The 23,194-nt window shown below is 41.8% G+C and overlaps 3 protein-coding genes across 7 annotated transcripts; 2 read left to right on the top strand and 1 right to left on the bottom strand.

Annotated features, from left to right (window-relative positions):
- Positions 1-75: 75 nt before the first annotated feature.
- LOC105268267 (protein groucho) lies at positions 76-20,169 on the bottom strand. Of its 5 annotated transcripts, XM_011307663.1 has the most exons (16): positions 20,081-20,143; positions 15,485-15,672; positions 14,301-14,771; positions 12,116-12,222; positions 11,943-12,006; positions 10,241-10,285; positions 8,340-8,402; positions 8,006-8,080; positions 7,858-7,890; positions 7,421-7,768; positions 2,818-2,871; positions 2,384-2,560; positions 2,049-2,264; positions 1,898-1,965; positions 944-1,820; positions 76-847 (listed from the first exon to the last, which is right to left on the bottom strand). In XM_011307663.1, exons 3-16 carry the CDS (start codon positions 14,334-14,336, stop codon positions 740-742), a joined length of 2,271 nt encoding a protein of 756 aa, XP_011305965.1. In that variant the 5' UTR covers positions 14,337-14,771; positions 15,485-15,672; positions 20,081-20,143; the 3' UTR covers positions 76-739. The 5 variants fall into 5 exon arrangements, with proteins under 5 accessions (XP_011305965.1, XP_011305966.1, XP_011305964.1 ...); XM_011307664.1 differs by lacking the exon at positions 15,485-15,672 and having other exon boundaries at positions 20,081-20,169; XM_011307662.1 differs by lacking the exon at positions 20,081-20,143 and having other exon boundaries at positions 15,485-15,818.
- On the top strand, positions 17,271-19,863 carry LOC105268268 (uncharacterized). The gene is made up of 2 exons (XM_011307668.1): positions 17,271-17,785; positions 17,902-19,863. Exons 1-2 carry the CDS (start codon positions 17,711-17,713, stop codon positions 19,282-19,284), a joined length of 1,458 nt encoding a protein of 485 aa, XP_011305970.1. The 5' UTR covers positions 17,271-17,710; the 3' UTR covers positions 19,285-19,863.
- Positions 20,170-20,252: 83 nt separating the features above from the next.
- LOC105268265 (recQ-mediated genome instability protein 1) lies at positions 20,253-22,782 on the top strand. The gene is made up of 3 exons (XM_011307659.1): positions 20,253-20,389; positions 20,552-20,695; positions 20,771-22,782. Exons 1-3 carry the CDS (start codon positions 20,279-20,281, stop codon positions 22,493-22,495), a joined length of 1,980 nt encoding a protein of 659 aa, XP_011305961.1. The 5' UTR covers positions 20,253-20,278; the 3' UTR covers positions 22,496-22,782.
- Positions 22,783-23,194: the final 412 nt, after the last annotated feature.

Raw genomic sequence — 23,194 nt, 5'->3', positions numbered from 1 at the left:
TTGGGAATAATCTGTGGATTAAATGAATGGGTATTTTCTTTTTATTCGGTATTATTAATTATTTTTATATCACACTGATAGATGAAGATCAAGAATTATTGAATCTTTCGATGAATAAAAAAACGATAAATAAATATCAAACATTTTGTAATTCCCTCGCATATTCCACTTTCATAATAGCTATTCCACTTTTCTTTTTTATCACAAATTCGATAGTATACTCTGAAGTTCGTAGTAATATGATGAAAAATTCAACTGATAATCCAAATTGTCGGTATTTACAAGTGATCTTTCAAACTGGTATGCAAAATTTTAAATCTTGTCAACACCCATTTTGTCAATTAAATTTTTCGAATGGTCAAACGGTGAAGAATAAAATGCAAAACTAGATTGAAGAAAAAATAAAGTGCCAAATTACTAAACTCAGCAGTAACTCCTTCGACTAATAAAACATCAGATTTGTACATGAGAGATCGTCCACAAGCATAATTACACAATGCACGCATTAAACTGAAAATTAAAGTACTCTAATTAAAATAAATGTACACAGTACGTGGCACATGGGGCAAATGGCCTTTCTTAGGAATGAAATTACTTTATGTCGTTGGTAATGTCCCACGATTCACCTCTATGATACAACCTAGGCATCTAAGGATCATAATCACACTTTCGTTGTTCACCAGCTCTCCTATATACACGTGAAAAAATTGTACAAATGTCACTCCACAGAGTTCCTTAATTAATATATCACTTCATAAACTGTTGCCTTTTTGTCACCAGAGCCTGTCACGATGAATTTATCATCAGCAGAAATATCACAACTGAGAACTGATGAAGATTCTTTCGACTGAAAATCAAGAATTTTATCAATTAAATAAAAAAAAAAAAAAAACAATCAGCGACTCTGCAATAAAATCCACCAATAAAAAGTAAAACATTTCACCTGAAATATTGATGCCCCATAAGGTGTGCGCCAGGCATTAAGTAGATTATCCTTTCCAGTTGATACGAACCATTTTCCACAGGATGCAAATCTCAGCGATAGCACACAAGACTCATGAAGATGCAACTGATACTTATCACTCTTACTGGCATGAAGTACCTCGACATTGGAGTTCTCCATGCCAACAGCAAGCCACTCGCCAGTGGGGCAATACCCCAGTGAAAATATCTGCGAGGTAAAGTCATGCTGCTGCAGCTGTCTTCCCTCCCTGAGATCCCACGACCTGACAGTGTTATCAAGTCCCCCAGTCCATAGTTTAGCCCCATCAGCTGAGATATCAATGCAGGAGGCACCATCGGTGTGTCCCTGGAATTGTCTGACGAGTGACTGATTCTGGAGATCCCAGACAGCGATATTTCCATCGCTGCAGCAGGAAAAGCACACCTTGGAGTCCGGTGAGATGGCGAGGGCGTAGCAAGCAGGTGCTGATGATGTGAGCTCAGCCTTTATCCTGGGTGTGGGACTGGCGAGATCCCAGATGCTCAGCTGACTGGCCTCACCACCTACTATGAGGGTTCTTCCATCGGGCAACAGCTTGACAGATCGTATGTAATTGTCTGGCTGTAGACAGTCGAGTTGTGACACTGGCTTGGTGCTTCCACCAGCCTGGCCAATGTCCCACACCTTTACACAACCTTTTCCACCGGTGTAGACGTACTTCGTGGGATTTGATATTGTCACGGCGCAGACAACTTCGCCGTGGGTCAGCGTATTCATCTGACGTGCGTGGCGTGGAATCCCAGGTGCCACCAGGGCGTCCGTTGGGAAAGGAACTGGTTGGAGCTGGCCTTCACCGTTCATGTGAAAGGAGTATGCACTGGAATGAAAGGAATTACACACATCTGCCAATAGAAATTTTATTTTATCGAGAAGATGAATTGATATTATACTTACGGTTTACCACCAGGAATATTGCTCAAACCGTTTGCCGAGGGTACCCTTACGTGACCATCAAAACCCAGCTGAAAAAAAAAGAGATTTATTTTGGAGATGCAAAGACTTTATCAGCGGTATTTATTTTGGAGATTTTATTGAGATAGCCCACCAACGATCTTGAGTAAGATAAACTATTGTAAGAAGAGGGAGACTGAGGTGTCTCATTGCCTCGGGACTGCAAACCCTGATAGCCCTGCAGCGCTGTTTGCTGCGAAGATGGCAGATGATAGACCCGGGACCCCAAGGCACCAGGGATTGGACCCATAGTTGGTGTACAACTGCGCGATCCCCTCGCTGCCGCTACCGGTGTACTCGGTTTGTCGATCTGCAATTCATTCCATAGACTATCACTAGATTTCAATAATCCAACACCCCCAACACCCCTCAGCCATATATTTATGTGAGGCTTTTATTATTTTCCACTTGCTCGGGGCAAGATCTTACATCTTTACTTTTCAGTGAGGGTGTGCTGCGAGCCGATGAGCTTCCACTTCGCGAGGGGGGTCGCTCCTTAATCGAAGCTGCTGCACTCGATACTGCCCCAGGGTGGCCAATTTTCTCAAATGTACCGTTCTCCCGGTGATCCGAGTGTTCACCATTGGCGTGGGGGGATGAAGCCTCCTTGAAAAAATTCCGACCTCAAGTTCCATGTTAATCTTTACGGTGGCAATTGAGAGAAGTGGAATAAAGTGATTATAACGACGCGTTTATCTCGGGAATGAGGCATTCCTGGAGAGAACTTGAAATATATTTATTCCATCTCGATAAATAAACAACTGAAATAAATTCCCCCTCAAAATTAGTGATCAGGGGTAAAATGTAATGTTTTATCTGGGATACGTTTATCCACTTCCTCAAAGAATTTCAAGGAGATTTACCTCATTAGCGACGTCCACAACGAGTTCCTGATCACTCTTCTCCCCATCGCTCTCCTAATAAAACAATGACAACAATAATTCCGACTCGTCGATACTCTTGGCGAATCATTTTCTAGAATCAGTCATTCCAGTAATTCACATCACATTAACCCTCGGTAAAATCATCCAAAGTATTCGATTTTGGGCTCGTCAATTCATCACCCGGGGAGATGAAGAGAAAATTAGGGATTGGAGAGGTGAGGAGTTGATCCACGTGGAGCATGTGCGTGAATACGTAACGTATTGCGGTGGATGGCGAAACGTAAAACCATCTGTACGGCGGAAGCGATTTCGCGGTTGGGGCGGATAAAGGGGGTTGATTTGGTAGGCACCAAGGGCCCAGCCACTCGTCCATCTACTCACCATCAATGGGCTCAACTGTTTTAATGCCTGCCATCCACCTCTACACGCTCTACATCAAAATCCAAATCACGAATACCCAAAATCTACATATAATAGTCAATGATTTCCTGCGGTTTAAGTACATTCGCTTGATGATGCAATTGAATTTTCTCCGTGTTACTCCAATTGCTGTGAAAAATCTATCCAAACATACCGAATAGTTCCCACACAAAGCCTCTATCCTATTTTATTAATTGATTGATTAATTGATTTTATAATCATAAATTTGTCCTGAGCCTGCAACCACTTGGAAGTAATAACAAATGCCAAAATTCAATATAATGATAAAAACGAGTAAAATAGCGTTACAATAAATATTGTTGCATACGTGGCTTCAATACCCTGGTATTGATTTCACTGGGTTATAGGTGAGGGTGACGAGGGTTGGTTTTGTCGAGATGGAATAGGGAAAGGAGATTTGAGAGACGATGTTGAGAAGTAGATGGAGCAGAGTAGGTGGGGTTGGGGGAGAATGGGAGGGGGAACGGGGGGGATAAAATTGGTGTATATTCCTCTCCTTACCCTAACCGCTCTACCGTTAAATATGATACAAATGTTATCATCCCTTCCATTCCATTCACCGTGCACTGCTTAGACCACCAACGACCCTTCTCCACTCTCTTTTTGTCTCTCATCTTCGCCTCTTTTTCCTCCTCACTCCACCTCACTCCACCTCACTCCACCTCACTCCACCTCACCCTCTTTTGTTCTGTCTCTTTCAACAGTTGAACACAGAGTGATAGCATTAAAGCTCGCTTGTACTCGATCAAGCAAGCTCTTCTCGTCTGCAGGTGCTGCAAAAGCCTCGAGTTGTTGTCTGTCACTTTTTCCCATTTTATCCTTCATCCACCCACCCACCACCCACCTTTCCCACCATTTTATTTCAACGGGGGCAAAATAGTCTATCGAATAATTCACACCAGATCTATTTAACGATTCTCAATAGCCATATAAATGTGATAATGTTATTAGAGCTCACGGATGTGAAAATATTCGATATTAAATGATATTTTCGTTGTCCAATCCTAGAGAATCATCAAATATTCAAGTAACAAATCTCGAAAGGTTCTCGTTCTCCACTGTCCCATTAAATATCCATCACTCTTCAGAATAATCTCTACTCATCAAAATTAACACCCGAAATCCTCGACTCCCAAAATAAAAACCACCAAATGGAGCATTCAACTGAATTCAAGATCCCTCGAGATTATTCCGAATTAATTGCCCGAACGAGTAATTCTCGACTGAACTTTACCGGTATTATTTTTTATGCAGGTGAAAGAAATTCGCCGGCGATAAAAAAGTCGAAATCATTAGGCGCTGGCACTTGGCCACGAAGACAAACCACCCCCACATGTCAAAAAAGCCCCAAAACGAAGACTTAAATTTTCCAGCAAGAGATTATTTTCACCCGTTGGAGAATGGTGAATGTTTGGTGTGATGCAGAGGTTCTGGATATCCCGTGGGTGGGAAAAATGTCGAGGGATGGGATAGTATAGATTTTTATGTCTGCGAGAAATACAAAATGATGGGTATAAACCTCCCAACCCCCCCATCCCCGCCCATTCTCCATCTTTCTTCCCTCAAACCCAGCTCTCCATCCTCTTTCATTTCCACGAGCCCCTTGTGTCCTCTTCGGCTCACACCAACAACTACCAACCCCTCGCCTCTCCTTTGCCTTCCATCCTCTGGCAGTTTCCACGCCAACCCACCCCCTCGAAAAAAAAAAAAAAAAACCCAACCTCAACTCACCTCCCCACTCTCGGAAACCCTCTCGCCCCATCACGCGGAAGGTCAGAGCGAGTGTTTTGTCATCATAGCCACCCTCTTTCTCTTCTCGGGGGTTTGTTGTTTTTTTTTCTCTCTCTCTTCTCCTCTATTTTTTCCCTCTATTCATTTTTTTCCCCAGTAAAAATTGCTTTTTTTTTTTTATTCATTTCCTCCTTCGCTCTTCACTTCTCTACTCCACTCACAATTTTCACTTCTATTCCGTTATATTTATATCGAGAGAGGGCGTGGGAGAATAAACAATAGTGCCGTGAGAATTTGTGTTCTAATGTGTTGCTGAATCTCCTGGGGTGAAAATATATATCGGGGGATGTGGGAGTGATACCGCATCTAGCCCTTGATTTTCCGTGAGCTCAACCCCTAGATGACCATAAAGCTGTTGTCTCGGTTGTTGAACGATTCTATTTTATAAAAAAAAAAAACTAAAGAAAAAAAAAACGACAAGTCCCCAGGAGTTAATTCATTACTTGTCTGGAGGATACTATCAAGATTTACCCCAGTACCGACTATTCTCGTCCTCGACTGGGTAAAAATGGGGAAAAGAAAGGGTTGAATTTTTCATCTGACCACGTCGAACCAATTAAAGTGGACCACGGCTGCCCCCTTCCAGATCCAGTCCGTGTCCCACCCCCAACCCCCTCAGTACGTTTTTTTTTATCTCTCCCACCCTCTGTCGCTCTTGCTTCCTCTTCAAGCCGTTCACTCACGCTCGCAACTCGTTGGATGTTTTTTTTTTCGCGTCACGAGGCGGTGTAATTTATTTGGCTACCGGGTGCCCGGGAAGGATCGAGAGGGTGGAACAGAGATGGAGGCATAAAAGAGGAATAAAAAAAAAACGAGAGGGGAGGGATAAAGGCGGTTTCAGTTTATTTTGTGGGTCCTAGCTATACCCGGAGAGCTCGTCACTGTCCAACGCCGTTGGTTGGTTGCTTTTACTCCCTCGGTACAACCTTTTTTTTTTTTCATTTTTTTTTCAACTCTTTCGGGTTCTATCTCAACCCTCGACCCATCTTTTCCCATTTCATTTTTGCCCGGTTTTTCGGTTTTGCTTTTATTTTTACGGGATTTTTTTTTCTTCGGGAGATTATTTGTTTGTGTTTTGTTGGACAGTCATAACTGCAGGGCTCGTTTCTTTGTTTTTATCGGTTTTTTTTTTTTTGTTGAATTTTCGCCAATTGGTGGAATGAAAAAAAAAATCAATTTGGTTTTTATTTAGTTCTGGACTTTGTTGAGAATTGTGAATTTTTCTTTGGCAAGTTCTCGGTGAAAAATGTACATAGGATCGATCCCCAAGATTATGAGAAACTAGACAAGAGCCTTGATGTTAGGTTGCTCTCCCCATGAATGCCTGGTTGAACCCTCGGGTTTTGAAGTCTACGACGTTGAAAGCTCATCTCCGTTGTCTGTCATGCATCGCTCGAGTCACGAATACGACTCGTTCCATTCAAAAACCCCAGTCTACCATAACGAGTTATCTCGAGAATAGTTCAACTATTTTTTTTTCTCTCACTCGTATACCCTTTCGGGTTTTTACGATTTGTTCCCTTCCCACCCCCCAAACCCCTGTACCGCATTTGCTGAAGGGAGGGAAAACCTCATCTGAGGGAAAAACCTGCCCTGGTACAGTCGTCCTTTTGACAGGACTACCGCTCGGCAGTGAAACCGTGAGATCAGAGCGCTATAAATTTTTGACCGCCGGTGCCCGGGATCGAACCCGGATCCTTGGCATGCTAGTCTAGCACTCTAACCGCACGGCCACTACCGTCGGTGAATAGTTCAACTATTTTCACCAAATAAAAATACACCTGTCCATTGCGAAACCTGACGACAGGGATTAATTCGTTTCATGGCCTTTTAAGAGGTGCGAAAGGGGAGATAAAGGAAAAAAAAAACCGTCATCCAAGAGGTAAGAAAGACGAAGACGAGGGAATGAAGATTGATGATAGACACCTAGAATTTCCTCGGTTGACTGTTTTAAACTGAAATACGTGGGGTTAACCAGCTGAAGAAGGGAACGACCTAGCGACGACACGGTCTACATGTCGTAGTGGACGAAGACGAATAGAGAAGTATTAAAGGTGGAGTTGCCGGTTGGGGTGGTGAAAAAAACATATTGCCGGTGAAAAATAATCCAATTTAGGTGGACGTTGAGTTGTGCGAAGAAAGAATCGTGAAAAACAGCTAGATTCTCTGTGGTTTCCAGAGAGTTTAATTACGATGAGTGTGAAATATATTTCAAAAAACTTGACGGATTTTGCTCCGTCGGTGAACTGTCGACGATAAATTAAAATTGTGGCAAGTTATCGGGTTCTCTTCATCTTTCACAACCCATTCACACAATGATATGAAAATAATTAGTGAAAATAAAACTCACATGGCGTAATTTATCCTCTTTTCTTCTTTTGCTGTCCCCCTCAAGCTCTGGTGTTCTCGATCGGAATTTTTCCGAGGGTGAGACAGATCGCCTGAGCCTGTCCTCAGGTATCGCTATAGGTTTTCGGTCCTCTGGTGTACCAGTGGCTGCGCGATGCTGTTGAAGATCCGAGGACTTGAGGAGAGCCTGTGCCTGGGCAGCCACAGCAGCCGCAGCTGGATGAGGTGGTGGTGCAAGATGAGGTGGTACACCAGCTGCTGCTGCTGCTCCAGCAAAGCCCAATAGACTTGCTGGTGGTAAACTTCCAACAACAGCACTGTGAGGTAATTGCTGGGCGTGAATTTGTTGCTGTTGGAAAAACCACTCTTTTAAAAATTCTTCATCTAGGTGATCAATTATTATTAACAATCTCAATGAATTTTAAATAACGAACGTACCAAGAGGTGCTGAAGACCTTGCTGCTGCTGTTGCTGAAAAATAAAAATATGCCATTTGAGTTGCAACACGTGTATATATTTCAGTCAATCCTCATTAATTGTTAGAGAGACGAAATTATTGATGAGGAAACGTGACCAGTAAACTCACCCCAAGAATAGCATTGAGCTCATTCATGGTGACTTGTTTGGCCCTCTCAACAGCATTGGCTACTTGCTGCTGGTGCTGAAAGCAGTCTGTCATTATAGTCCTGTCAGTAAAGCACTTTGACTTGCAAAGTTACCGAGAGTCGTATTATCTCTCCAATTACTGTACAACGATCCACCAACTTATTAAACATAAAACACAACCTCTCCTGCCTCCTCCCCTCCCTCCCTATCAAAATTATGAGACTTGAGTACTTTTTAAAGAGCACGTGACAAGTCAATCAACGGTACAAAAAAATGTGTGCGATTCAAAACAATTCCCTCAACAAAATACTCACCTCCTGCGCTAAACAAGGCATCAGTTGTGATATTATTACACTCAACCGCTTCGCTATCTCCGTCTGCAACATTCAAGCAAACGATAGCAATCAGATCCCTGCGAAGGCTTCCACCCCTCCACCCAAGAACTGTGAAAAAACATTAACGAACGTTCGCCGAAAAAAATTCGTTTCGCGGAATGGATGTTGGTTTGCGTCCGTCTCACTCCCTTTTTTAATTTCCCGTGATCCACGTTCGACAGTGAAAGAGAACGGACAAAAAAAAAAGAAAAGAAAAAAACCAAGACTCGTACCGGAAAAAAAAAATAAACACCACCGAACACCCCGCGGGAAAAATGGTTATTCCTTCTTTTCGAATGTGTTCGATGCACATGCAGCAACGATTCTCGATGGTAGAAAAAAAAAGGGGGAAAAAAATAAATAAAAAAAAGTAAATGGGGTGGCGCTTGGAGGTTGAGTGAGAGGAACACAGAAGCTAGAGGGTAGACTGAGGGGTTGAAGGTGGGGGAGAGGCATTGAGATTAGCAACGGGTAAAAAAATCGATGTCATCGCTCCCCACACCCCTCTTCAACCCCCTCTTCAACCCCCTGAGTGAACTCTCGCAGGCGCGCCCGTAGAGCCAAATAAAACAACGCGAACTACACGCTTGCAGCGTTGAACGAGAGGAGAGACGCGGGTGCACGCGAGGATACAGTGGAATGTGTACGGGCTATGGGGGTTGGGGGTGGTGGTGGTGGTGGTGGTGGTGGGTGTGGGGTTGGAAGTGGAAAAACGGGCGGGAAAAGCGACTCCATGCCCACCACCCCATTCCGGATCCCGGGATGGATGGACGTGTGTATCGTATAGATATATAAGGCCGTTCGGTGCATCAGCGGCGTAAAAAGAGAAACGTTGGGGGGGTTGAAAAAAAAAGGGTCGACCGTGGGGTGGTGGGTTGAGGGGGAGCAGATGAGTTATATGCAATTGGTTAGACGCTGGGAGAAATGCCTTTCTGTCGACTCCAGGGAAAGGGAAAATATTCAATTAGTTTCATTAGGTGTTATTTTAGTGGGTTTTTAAATTTTTTTTATATTTTATTGGAAATTGATTTGACGGTGAGAAATGAATAAACGATTTGGGTAGTCGAACGAAAGATTAATTTATGCTTGAGTAGTGATGGAGACGAATGGGGTAGAGGTAATGGAGAATTATGTAAAGAAAATTCATTCGATCTGGTTATTCGTTACAACCCGCAGAGCGGTGGCGCGGTTATTTAAAGAGCGCTGAGGGTAAACTGGGACATTGCCAATAAATGGGAGTTTGTTGAGTACAGAAACGGTGGAAAACGGCGAACGCCTAAGTAGAGCAGTTGTGGTTGAGGCAAATGTCGGGTGAAAAAGGTTCCACCATCAACAACATGCATGTATCATTTTCCAGGGTAAGTCTTTGTTATGTCTTCGGCTACTGAATCAAAATATTCAACCGAAATTCCCTGATAAACATTTTTCCAATAAATCTCGTTACTTTCCCCGAATTGAGCGATATCTATCGAAAAGTCATTTATTACAAAGTCGACTTATCTTGTTTCACCACTTGCCTTGAGTATCGATCCTCGGAATACTTACAAATAGAAAATCCAAAGCACAACTCCCTGGATAGTTAATAGTTAATGAACTTCCATGTGTGTATTTGTACCGAGTGCAAGTGAAACAGCTAATTCTCAACCAATAATTTCACAAACCCACACATGCGCTTATTGCCCAGAGGTAAACACTCCGACATATTCCACCCTCAATCCCATTGTCGCGTTATTACCACCCCAGTAGAAAAATGATAGACTCGACGAGTCACTATTTCCCCCGAAAGCACACTCCAACTCGCTATAAATTATTGACATTAATTACAGATATCAATTATTTACCTGTTTATGCATCTCCACGTTGAGCCCATATGACATTTCGTAGTACTGCAACATACCAAACGATAAAGCCATTAATCGATCAATTAACTCGGTAAATAGCGCGTGAAAATTCCAAGTCGTCTAAAAACAATGAAGAAACCGTCGCACCAAACTCGACATTGAAATCTCCAGTCGATAAATACAAACTGTCGTCTCCCCTCGAAAGCGAAAAAAAAAAGGAGGAGAAAAAAAAATAAAATCTAAAACAAATCCTCCCCTCAAAACAATTAAACCCAAAGGCCCCCTTCCCCAGGGAATATAACGCCGGGATTTACAGGTCCTTCATCCCAATGAAAAGCATAATATTCCCTCCTCCCCCAGAGTAGGGACGTGCCACCCTTACCCCGGGACAGGTGTGAGTGGAGGAATGCTCACGGTTTTCGAATTAGAATATCACAGAGAAAAGTGGGCGGTGGGGTTTCGAGGTGTAGGCAATGTTGAAGAGGGAAAGGAAGATATGGGTGAACGTGAGAAAATTCACCCACACAATCACAGACTATTCATTCTAACGGTGTGCATACACCTCCCCATAAATGCATTTTAAAACTATATCTGTGTAATACTTGCCAGGGAGCCTGACAAACTTTCGACATCCTCCTTCTTCTTTTCACCCTCAAAAACCTCCTTCCACCCAACCACCCAACCACCCAACCACCCATCCACCCCATCTCTTCGTTTACTTTGGTGATATCGATTACCAGCTCAACTCACTCCTCCCCACCGCCTCCGCCAACGCGTCTATTCCCCCACTTCCACCCCTTTCACCCCTTCCATACCTCTTACCACATCCCCATCGCCCTGCCCCTCTTAACCCCCTGTCACCCCTCACTTTCACCCTGTCTCGGTGTGGCATCGGTGTAGCAGTTTACCCGAGTCCTACGTATAGATATCACCCAACACAAATTCACTAAACTCGTACATGTACCTCTGTACACAGAGGTAAATTCACACTCATCCATCTGTCCCTCTCCGTCTTCGAGGGCTTCGTCACTCGGACCCGGTGAAATTCTATATCCACCCTTGTTTCTTGTCTTCCTGTGACGATCATCGTTATCGCGGAAGAGGCTAACCCGTGGATTAATTACCTTTATCTTCGCATCTACGTCACTCTAGGGCCATTCTTATTTTTTTTGTTTTTTTTTTGTCACTGGAGTTGAGTTTTTTTCGAGAGTACTTGGACCTCGGCTAGGTGTTTAGCTGATGTCAATTACCTTATGTCAAATTTTTCAGCACTTTTTCCATGAAATTTTAATTGATTTGTCATGTTGCAAGTATAACTGACGTTTACCCAGAAATTTCTATTAAGTCAGGCCTCTTGGGGGAAAAGTTTCTCCTACTTCCGGAGTTGTTGATAGTTCTGGCGATGACTGGGAATATATTCGGGTAATTTCCAAGCATCTCCAGAATTTCAGGTGAACAATAGAAAATATAATTCGGAAATGCGCAATGGACTGGCGCATCGCAGTCCGTATTTCATTCAGAGGCATTCAATTTCCCGCGCTACCCAGTGCGTCATCCTGACGTTCAGGATACGTTAAAACGATAATCAAGTATTAGCGAGTACATTTGATCCCTCACGGGTACAACGGAGTACTTCCGAGGATTGAAATTACCTCGAATAAAAAAACTTTGGGGAGTTACACTGATAATTGAGAGAACTTACCATAACGTAGTGCCTCTGCACCTCAGTCTTTTCATTGACCAATTTCTCGTAATCAAGTTTGAGCCTGAAAAAAAAAAAAGACAAATTGCTCGTTAAAGTAATTGGTCGATGCTGAATGATCCGAGTTTTGCCGTTTCTACTAACCAATGCAAATGAGAAATGCTAATACTTACGAGTGGTATTGTTGCTGGATGAAATTGAATTCCTCTTTGATTCTTTCGCAAGTATCAGCAACCGTGAACTTTAGACCGCCCGCAGCCGTGCCGCTTCCACCGCCACCCTGTCAACAATTAAAATGTTGAGAACTTGATTAATTTTGTCCTGCCGAGGTAAGTGCTATTGTAATTGCAATATCATTTCCTGGGATAATGAAAAACAACACAACAAAATAATTTTCATTCTAGAAAAATTGGTGAGAAAATTCCTATCGCTGTTAGAATATTTTCCCGAGAATTCAATCTTGTAAATTGAAAGGATTATTATAATTAAATTGATATTTTAATGGGAAATCAATGAGCTGATTGACTGCTCCTGTCAAATGACATCTCAATTGTTATCAGTCCATGAAAAGCCCCCGAATGTCATCGATACAGGGTTTCCCAGTAGATTGCACAGTGGAAATCCTCAAATTGTCGGAATTCAAAACTTTTCATCAGCGCATTTCGGTCAACGGTGAAAATCATTTGGCCACTTGTTGATCCGCATGGAGGGCCAGCAGAGAGGGAATGAGAGGGGATGAAATGGGGATGGGTTTTCCACAGGAGCCAGGAAATATACCGTACGATTGGGGTCACTACGAGGGGCGAGAGAAATGAGATTTTAACTTGTTGCAATCATCAAACGTAACAGTCATCAAACAGATTGTACATTTTACGGCGCGAATTCACCGTTGCCACCATAAATTCCATTTTTTTTTTCCTCTCACCCACATATTTTTACCCCTTCAGAACCAGAAGGGGTTAACCCACAGCTGCAATTGCATTAAAAAATAGAATGGGAGAAAACATCACGAGCTTTTCAATTTTCATTTCCTTCAAAATCGATCGTAGGCAATTCGACGAACAATCAACCGGGGACACAATTTGATTAGTGATTGTCATCCCCTGAATTTAATTTCTTTTTTTTTTTCTGTCCCAATGAGAATTGAGTGGAAGTACATGGATATTTTTTTTTTCACCAGTGCCTCACCTTTCTATCCCATCGTTCGTTTGATCAGGCAGCAACGTCAACTACAATTCAACCGGCAATCCGTTTAATAATTTAATTTTAAAAAATATATTTGAAGAAAAAATAAACACCTGAAATGTCATACTTTATAATGAAATATTTTCAATCTCCGTTGTTTTCCCTAAAGAGATGAAAAATTACACTAAAAATACACTAAAAAAATCCTGGAAAAGGGGGAGTGAATAAAAAAAAAAAATGTACATCAAGGAAAAATTTGAGTCCCTAGGTAATTCACAACGTGGCTGCTGTACAAAGCGTTCCATGGCGCACAGAGTTTGCACATTGTTTCCTGGTCTATACTCCCAAGAGCGTGTTACCCCCCTTGCCGCCTCCCCCTCACACCCACTCCCCCTTTCTCACCTATTCGAGTTGCATATAAATATGAAAAATAAAGAGCAAGGAAACGGAAGAACCCCAGGAGCACATCGGCCTGCCGACATTTTTAAAAGAATAAAAAACAAAAACAAATCCTCTCACATTATTTCTCGAGTCAACGAAAAAGACATGTACATGCGGTGAAATATACACCCACGTGAGAGTAAATGGTTTGACAAGCATTTACACCGTCGCCTGGGTCATTAACTTCCAGCGCCCCAAGACCAATGAACTTTGAAGGCACCATAGCCGTAAAATTAATAAATTGGGGTAAATCCCTTGGAATAACTCAGCCATTTTAATCGCAATTAGAGATTAAACAATTTTCTATGGTTTTATTTTAAATAATATATTTACGGTGAGGGACTATTAAAGAGTAAATAATTCCATTCACTTGACAAATATGAAGATTGAAAACTGTAGAAAGTACTTGAAAGCCTTGAAATCGAGCCTTAAAATGTGAGAGAGGAAAATCTAAAACCGCTGAAATTCAATAACGCCGAAAGTCCCCAAGTGCATGAGGGAGGTATCTACCCCCGGGGGTGAGATAGATCGAAAAACTTGAAGGGCGAAGTAGAGAAGGAAGTGTAGAGCAAACAATTACCCTATACCCCATCCATAAATACGTCTAACGGAGGACAGGGAAGGGATAAAAATGCGTTAAAAGAGAGGAATGACAAATTAAAGATGTAGGGGTTGCGGACATTGACATCCCCTCATTGGGGTAAACAATGAGATTATTTTTTTTGTACTTACGGCAGCGGCTGGGTGTCTGGCCGGTGCGGGATACATCTTAATCTTGTCCTTAATCACGCTTTACACCCGATAATTCAGCCATTCGACCACATTATGAACGCCACGTGCACAACACCCACATCAATGTACAATTCTTAAATAAATATTTGTCAACTTAATTGAGTTCCCAGCACGTCTCAATATCACATTGTTTAATCATTTATCCTCAATTATCCGTGGATGTATCACCGAATTATCATGAATTTTTATCGATAATCCGAGGATGTCGACCCTTTCAGTCTGGATTTCACAATAACTAAACACACACCACTTACGTATCACTTATTTTTACCTCCCCCCCCTTGAGCAACACTTTTCACGTCGTTAGGACGACGCGTCGCACCCAAGTCTCTTTCACCGTTAATTTTATTTCCCCTCCGATTATATATTTTTTTAAAATTATTGTCGGACGACAACTCAACTGTGTTCTATCTGAAAATCAAAGAGAGAGGATGAAAATTAATGACATATTGGGACAATAAATTGCACGAGTTTAAAAAATTATTTAAAATCACTCCAGCAATTTTCGCTGATTTGACAATGATTTTTTCGATTGATAAAAATGGCGAGCATTGAGTGGAAGAATTCCTTGAATTATCAATTGTTTTCTGGCGATGCATTGTTCATCGACTAGAGAGATCTGGTTGACTCGAAGAGATAAAAAAACTCGTCGCTCCAATTTTTCTGACCTATCGTAATAGCTCCGAATGACGTGATTAATTGACGAGATGACCCAGAACAGATGAAGTAATTCCTCTCAATACCCTCTGGAGTCATGTTCATCTAAATCTCCCTAATCGCGCATTCCTCACCCAACGCCATCACAAAATCTCTCCACACGTCCGAACACCCGACAAACAAATAACACATCCTAACAATAATCCATGAAAAATTAAATCACCTTCTTTATAAATTCACCATTGAGAAACGCAATCTGGCATGACATCTGCGCTGCATTACAGATCGACAACTCTAATAAACCGCGAAGTGGAGAGATCTTAATCCAGACTAGACTAATCCCGCCAAAAAGTCCTCGACCCAATTCCACCACATATCGTCTCGAAATGAACAACTTTAATTAATCAATGAGCATGCATTGCAACAAGGGCAGTGATAGTAACGATAACCAATGGAATATAAAATACCTGGTGAAGTGGTAGCGCAAGTTTATTATCCATGACACGTTGAGCAATCATTAGAAACCAGAAGAATTCAGAAGTACAAGATAAATCAAATGAATCAAATGAATTCAACCAATCAGACAAATTGGCTAATATCCTGGTGATGTCCTGGTGATGTTGGAGATGAGTTAAAGAAAGTTTTACCGTGGTTCCTGGTGGCGAATGGAGAAGACACGTATGACTAATTGAAAGAGCGTGATGTGTGTGGGCTTAACCCCGTAGATGATCAACTTGGTGCAACGAGCAACGGTCGACTGAGCGATAGCACCGACGGGGGGTCCCGCACGAATGTGAACTGGGATATGACGGGAAACGTGTGAAACGCCGCTTGCCGCCGCGGTGGAAACACCAATGGAGACGAGCGTTCACCACTACTAACATCAATCCGAAGATTAACACAAACACGAGGGACGTTCGCCCAGAGCTCTTTTCCTGGGGTACCTTCCAACCCCCACCTCATTCTGCCCTTCACCCCCATCAACGCAAATTTACGCCTTCTCTCTTCACCATCGAGCATCCCAACGCCTTTGTGTCCTCTCACAATAATCTATCCCTCTCATTCATTCTCATTATACAACTTTAACTATTTTTAACTATTTTCTTCATTCTCACTGCTAAATTATATCTATTTAAAAAGTCATTCCCTACCATGCATCATTTCTTCTTGGAAAACAATTTAATAGGACCGGCTAGGAGGTGTTTTTTTTTAGGTGTCGTGAAGTTCTGGAGTCTTAATATGGTGAAGCTAACCGGTGTCATTAAAATTTCATTGACGGTTTGAAAAAATGAGGGCTAAAGAGCGCCTTTGAAATCGTTAAGACCGGCGCCAAGTACACGACCTCCATATCGGGGTGGAGAACAATATGAAATATGAAATTAGAGTGTCCTTTACAAGGCCTTGAAGACCTTGGGACTGCCCATGAAGTACACGACCACATCTCCAGACCGGATTAATCGTCAAAATTCACCCTCACCACTCGAAAACAACTGATGCATGAATAATTTACCTCCAGTCGCACATCATAAAATCAATTGACACAGATATAGGAGATGGAAGACGTCAATGGTTGGCTACAGTCCGTATGTACGCGCCACGTACTTATCTATGTATAATAGCGCATGCTGGAACTAATCGTATTACTGGGGTGTTCAGGTGAATTGTCCTCGTGACGTGATCGGCAAACAAAAGCGGACGTTCAGGAAACCAAAAGGATCTTCGATTGGCTACGGGTATCAGGTTTTATTGGATTGTTAACGTATGTCTCTAGAATTCTTGGACCTTTCTCAACCTCAATTATTTTAATTCGCATGAAAAAACTACTATGCAATTGAGTTGCTAGATGACAAGTGGATTTTACCATTTTGTTAGTGACTTTGATTCCAGCCAATCGCCAACAATATCAGTAATAATTCAAAAAAATTTAAAACATGAAAAATTTGAATGGGAGGTCACGTGGAGGGTGTGCGGAGGTCGTTTAGGGGGAGAGAAGGCCTTGTGAAGGTCTTGGCGGGTTAAAGGAGGGTCAGCGAAGGGAAGGGGAAGACTCCTGATGACGTGATGTTGTAGGAATGTCAGGGAATGATACAACTGGCGTCCTCCCACAGGTCTTCAGTACTCTCACTTCTCCCAGATCCAACAGTTTGTTATCCCCAAGTGATACAACAGATTTCCCAATCATCAAACAACCTCCCCACCCCGTTATCAATTCTCCCCTTCATTTCCCCCTATTATTAGTTCCATCCAGTTGTACTGCGCGACTGGTCTCGCAGTCTGGGCTACAAATGCCAGAATAGAAAAGAATCTCAAAAAAGCCTCAAGTCACAACAGAGGAAAAAAAAACACGTGAAAGGCTCCAAACACCTGGACCTAGATACCCCAGTGACGTCCGGGTCCGCTAGGAATTCCATATTGAGGTGATGAATTTTTTAACTCACCAGTGAAATGAAAAAAATTCAATGAGCGATAAAAAAGGAATCGGGGGAATCCGGAAGTGGTTTGCGTGAGTGGCATTAAGCGATATCGAAAAATATAACCGATTCACATTAGCAGTAATGCCATTTGGCAAATTTCATCAACCCCTTCATCGAGAAAATCAATGAATTTTCGAGTGCAGTAATCCAATCAAAATTGGCCGAGTGACAGTAAAAAAAAAAATCCCAGTTGAAAAATCTATATGATTATTTTAAAAAATGGCAGCTGACCCACTTGAAGAGAAAATTAATAAAATAAGACAGCAGAATGAGGAGATAAAACGACGTTACGAGGTAATTAAGATAATGGAATGTCCCTCAAATTGAGAACGACTAAAAAATTAACGCAATTAATCGCAATTTGCTATTTTTTTTTTGTTACCCAATTGAGAAATGATATTTATCTTCAGGAAGTCGAAGCAGACAAGAAAAATGCTGCGAAATCGAATGCCCTGGTGCAGATGGTGCCCTCGACGGATTGGCCAGAGCGAAAGGAGCCCCCAGAGTTCTCCTCTCCTCCTGTACCCTCGAAAAATCACCCAAAGCTGAGAAATTCCCCGAGGGATCACAACGGCAGTATCCAATATCGTGCAGGTGGTGAAGGAAAAAAGACCCACACATTTCCCCAGAACGAAGGCCCTCCACCAGACCCAAAATACAACTTCCTGGCGGATTCTGAGCGCGAGGAGCATCACGAAAACTCAAAAGACCCTGACAAAATTAAAGGACGAGGGAAATCATCACGAGGTCATTTTAAAAAGCAAAAGGCCGGGAGGGAATGGCAATCAAGGGAATATCGTGGAAAATCTGGAGGTTCAGGACAGGATTCACTGCCTGATTATGAGGCCTGGAGGGCTGAGAGAAATAAAATCGACGAGGCGAGGATCAGCAGGCAGAGGACTGCTGAGGGAAATTGGAAACGGGAGTGGGATAACGACAAAATGCATTTGGCTGATGATGTCACCAGGAAGGACAGTCACACTCTGGGGGACTGGGGGTACACCAGGAATTTTTATTCTCATGGACGAGAGTCTGATCAGGAGAGAAAAATAATCAACTCAATCGATAAAAATGTGCAAGTCACGGTAAATCATGGATCCAACAGCTGCAAAAATCCTCTGATGAGCGTCAAAGTGAGTTCTCCGAATATCGTGGGAACAGGACGAGTTGGCCCTCGCCAGAGAACTCGTGTGATGTACAGTCAATCCGACAAGGAATTCATGAACTTTGAAGTTGGGAATTTCAGTCTGCAAAAATTCCCAGAGGATAAATCAAAGCCCAAAGGTTCCAACAAGAAGTCTCCTCGTGCTCTCAGACGAGAGCACGAGCGAAGCGACAAATTCCATAAACGAGAGGGTGACGGCAAAACCCATTCCTTCAACAACAAGGACTTCAAGAACTTCCAGAAATCTCTCCACGCACAGAGACAGAGTGCATCTACGAATTATCAATCAAAATCACCACGTAATACTGGGAAATTTGGAAAAGACCTGGGGCAGAGTCCGAAGGTTGATGGAAAAAATTCCAGTAATGAAGATGTTCCGATAAATGAAGGAGTGGAAACTGCACTAGTGGACACTTCACATTCGGCACATCTTGTCGATTATTCTCCCGAAAGTATTGAATTTTACAAACTTCTGGAGGGACTTAAAATAAAAATTGATTCACAGGAGGAAAAAGAAGAAAACAAGGGAGAGGAGAGTGTTCCTCGTGGTGATGATTCTTCAGAAGCCACACAAGAAATTCCAGCCCCTGAAGTCGAGGAAAACGATAAGAATGATTCCAAAAAATAGTACAGCTGATGTAAACAAAGGAATGTGATGTATTTGAATGATCTAAATAAGTTATTTATTGGAATGGGCGTCTAGATGCTCAACTCGAATCGTTTAACAACCACCATAGATTTTCAACAGAATTAATTTATTAATTTTCATTTACTGATACTGAATTATAGCTCCATCGATGGATCTACCTTCCAGTGATCAAATCTGACGAATCGTGATATATTTTTTTAAATTATTGAATGGCAATACTCTGAATTCGTCACTTTGAATCGATCGCTCAGAATACTTAGAAGAATAGTTGCTCATAATTTTAAATTTCTCTATCTGTATGTATTTTAGAGAGAGCCTATTTATTTTCATATCGAAATTCGGTATTTTCAATCAATATTACGCCTGCCAAATTTTTAATTGAATCATTGTTTTTTTATGAGTGATCCGTGTGACTAGTCTAGCAATGATATTTACTGATTACCGCACAGTACCGACAAATTCACTATTTATTCATTTTATTTAATTGACGAATTGTAACGAATTTTTCTTGCTTTTATTTGGGGATGAAGATATTGAAATATATGGATTAATATATTACGAATTTACTTTTCCTTTGTATAAACCACTCAATTGTTATTAGCAATCAATCGACTAAATTATTTTTATCAGTTTAACAAACTTTTACTGAATTAACCTCAAAATTCGATCACACGCATTCAATCCCATTAATAAGCATTAAACACGTGTAATTAATTACTGTTCATTGGCTCTAGGTGTATTTCTCAATGACTATTTTATTATTCTTGATAATTACCTCGAATTTGTGGTGATCAACACGTTCAGAAAATTCAAACATAACAAAAAAAACCGGTGCGCCATATCTCACCGCCGAAATAGTCAAAGAAAAAAAAAAAAAAAATTAGAAACGCTACCGACGCACATCACTGTGGGAATAAGTGCAAAATCACGCCTGCCCCACAATTTTTTTCATTAATAATTATAAATAAAGAATATGGAGAGACGTATGGAGACAGTCAAGAGACAATTGTGTAACAAATTCTATCACATGAACGACGAGTGGCTCAACGACTGCCTCGATTACTATTTGACTGAAAATCCAAATGTAGGTTACGACAACATAAACATGTCAATTACATTTTTTTTTTATTTATTCGGAATGAATTTACTTGTCCTGCCTGAGAAGAGCAAAATTTATCCGATGGAAATTGAGTGGAAATTTTTTTTCAAAAGTGGTTACGTTTTGTAATAAATAAATATTATTTAGGCAACAGTTGATGAAGCTTTAACATTCGTGACAGCCCAGTGGCAACTGAGTGATCTCCGTGAGATCTCAGATAAAAAAGGATGTTTGCCAAAAAACCTCGGACAGCAAAAATGCACGACATTGCCAGGAAAATACATCCTCCAGGTAGAATTCGATTGTCCAAAAAATAAACTACCCATGCCCTCTGATCAACCTGTATGTATATTTTGTCATTTCAAGGTGGAAAAAGGCTACGACATATCAACCCCAAAATACAAACAACTGGAGACAATGCGAAAAGTTTCAAACGAGAATGACCTAGTGCAAGAAGGAGAGCAGACACAGTTCTGGGAGGCAAAAAGCAAAAGAATGATGCAGCTGTTCCTGACTGATGGCATCCAGGATATTTCAGGGATCGAGTATCACCGGATCAGATTCCTGAAGGATATGATTCTCCCGGGATTCAAGATCATGATCAAGGGACCAGTGGAGTGTAGACGAGGAGTTATTCTCCTGGATGAGTCGAATATTCAGGAGATTGGGGGTGAAGTGGAGCGTTTACTCATTTCAAATGCAACAGAAAATGTTTTTGCACGAGCCCTGAACATGCCAGAGAATCCAGACCCCTACAATGACACAAATCCGCCGACTGGTGATGCAGGCATCCTCGACGACGATTTTGACGTCGATCTTGACGTCGATCTTGATGAAATCACACAGCTGGAATCAGGAGCCCCAGCTAATCGACCCTCTGCCAATCCTCCACAGTCATCGAGGCCTCAGAAGACGAATTCCTGTATCAATTCCTCGAACGTACCAACCAAAAATCCGACGAGATCCATCGACAGGCCAAAACCTCTGGACCTTGAAACAGAGATGGAGGGCATCGAATTCCCTGACGACGATGAACTCTTCCTCGAACTGATGGATGAAAACCACATCAAGAGGAATTCACGATTAGTCGAAAATCGTCAGAATGAAAATCTCAGTCGAAATTCTGGGACATCAATTGCCAAATCCAATAACAGAGAGTCTGAGCTAATTAACATCTCTAATGAAAAATCATTTGCCAAAAATCTCCGGGACAGCTCGAGTAAATCGAGGCAGACTGAAGTATTTGATGAAAAATTAGAGGACTTTGGAAATATAGAGTGGGACGACTTCGAGCTTGAGGCTGATGTAAAAACAGTTCAAACCAGAGGAACTACAGCTGAAAGAAACCCTGAAGTTTCAAAATCGGTGAAACCCACCGGTCTAATTTCGTTTTTCAAACAATCTACAGTTTCTAGGAGTGAGAAAAACATGAAGCCCTTGGAAACAACGAAAACGAGTGGTGTAAGAGTTCTAGGAGCTTCAGGATCTGACTCTCGAGTAAACTCGAGTTTAAATCCCCCGAAGAGAGCAGGGGACCCCCTCCCAACAGGGTCGAAGATTCTGTCGACTAAAAACAATGCGAAGATTACCCAAAACAACAGAGGAATCCTAGATTTCTTCAAAAAGACTGAGAAACCTGTTGAACGTCCGATCGAAAGAGTCTGTGATTTTATTTGTGAATTGAAAAGATTGTCCCTGAGTGAAGGACTCGCGAGGAAGAAAATCTGGGCGAAGACCAAGTACCTGGGGAAGTTGGGGAAAGTCGAGGGAGAATGGACGCTGGAGGGAACCCTGACTGATGGCACTGACAGTCTGGATGTGGAGTTTTCCTCAAAAGTCTTGGAGAAAACGCTCGGATTCACCGTGGCTGAATTCACAGTGCAGAAGAAACAAAAAAAGACTAATCCTGGCCTTGAAGAGAAATTGAGACAGGCATTCAGAACTGCTGATGCAAGGTTGAAAAATCTAGACGCCATCGTCGAAGTCGAACTATCTCTGAACAATAAAAAACCGAAAGTAATTTCAATCACAGACTTGAGTGATTCAGAAAGAAAAACTATAGTCGAGAGCAAAAAGAGACTGGGCTTCTGATAAATCTCACTTGCTATGTGAATGCACTCATTGTATGCAATTGAATGCCCTATCCAAAGACGATTGCCTAAAGTAGAGGCTCAGTTCTGCACCCCAAGAGAGGGAGGGCGCCCCACGCAATGCTGGGGTGTCCATCAAGTCGACGGGGTGAATTTTATTTTCTGCGGCATGAATGCTTTTTGTATTTCGTTTGTTTAACTGGAATTTAGCCGCCTGTAGAACGAGTGGAAGGGGGAAGCCACATTTTGTGGAATTTTAAATGAAAAAAATTATTTAATATGTAGAAGATATACCACTAATAAAATTATATTTTCATAACATAACGCGTTATCCTATCGGTAACGTGCTCGGCTACCACGCCGACGGCTGGGTTTCGATCCCGCCAACATTCATTTTTTTTTTTTAAATAATTCCTATTTTTTTTTTTTTGTTAATGGCAAATCAATCCAAATATCGTTTAAAAACTAAATATTTCAAAATCGAGAAGATATCCAGTGAAATTGAAAAATTAGCAATTTTTTAAAACGATACTTTTGCAATATATATACTCCTAATGAAAATAATTTATTGTAATAAAACGTTATCCTAGCGGTAACGTGCTCGGCTTGCACGCCGACGGCCCGGGTTCGATCCCGCCGTCATTCATTTTTTTTTTTAATAATTTCAATTTTTTCTTCAGGTAGGTATTCACTGCAATTG

Source organism: Fopius arisanus, unplaced genomic scaffold, assembly GCF_000806365.1.
Source record: "Fopius arisanus strain USDA-PBARC FA_bdor unplaced genomic scaffold, ASM80636v1 scaffold00055, whole genome shotgun sequence".
NCBI lineage: Eukaryota > Metazoa > Arthropoda > Insecta > Hymenoptera > Braconidae > Fopius > Fopius arisanus.
This window is presented reverse-complemented; position numbering and strand designations above follow the sequence as displayed.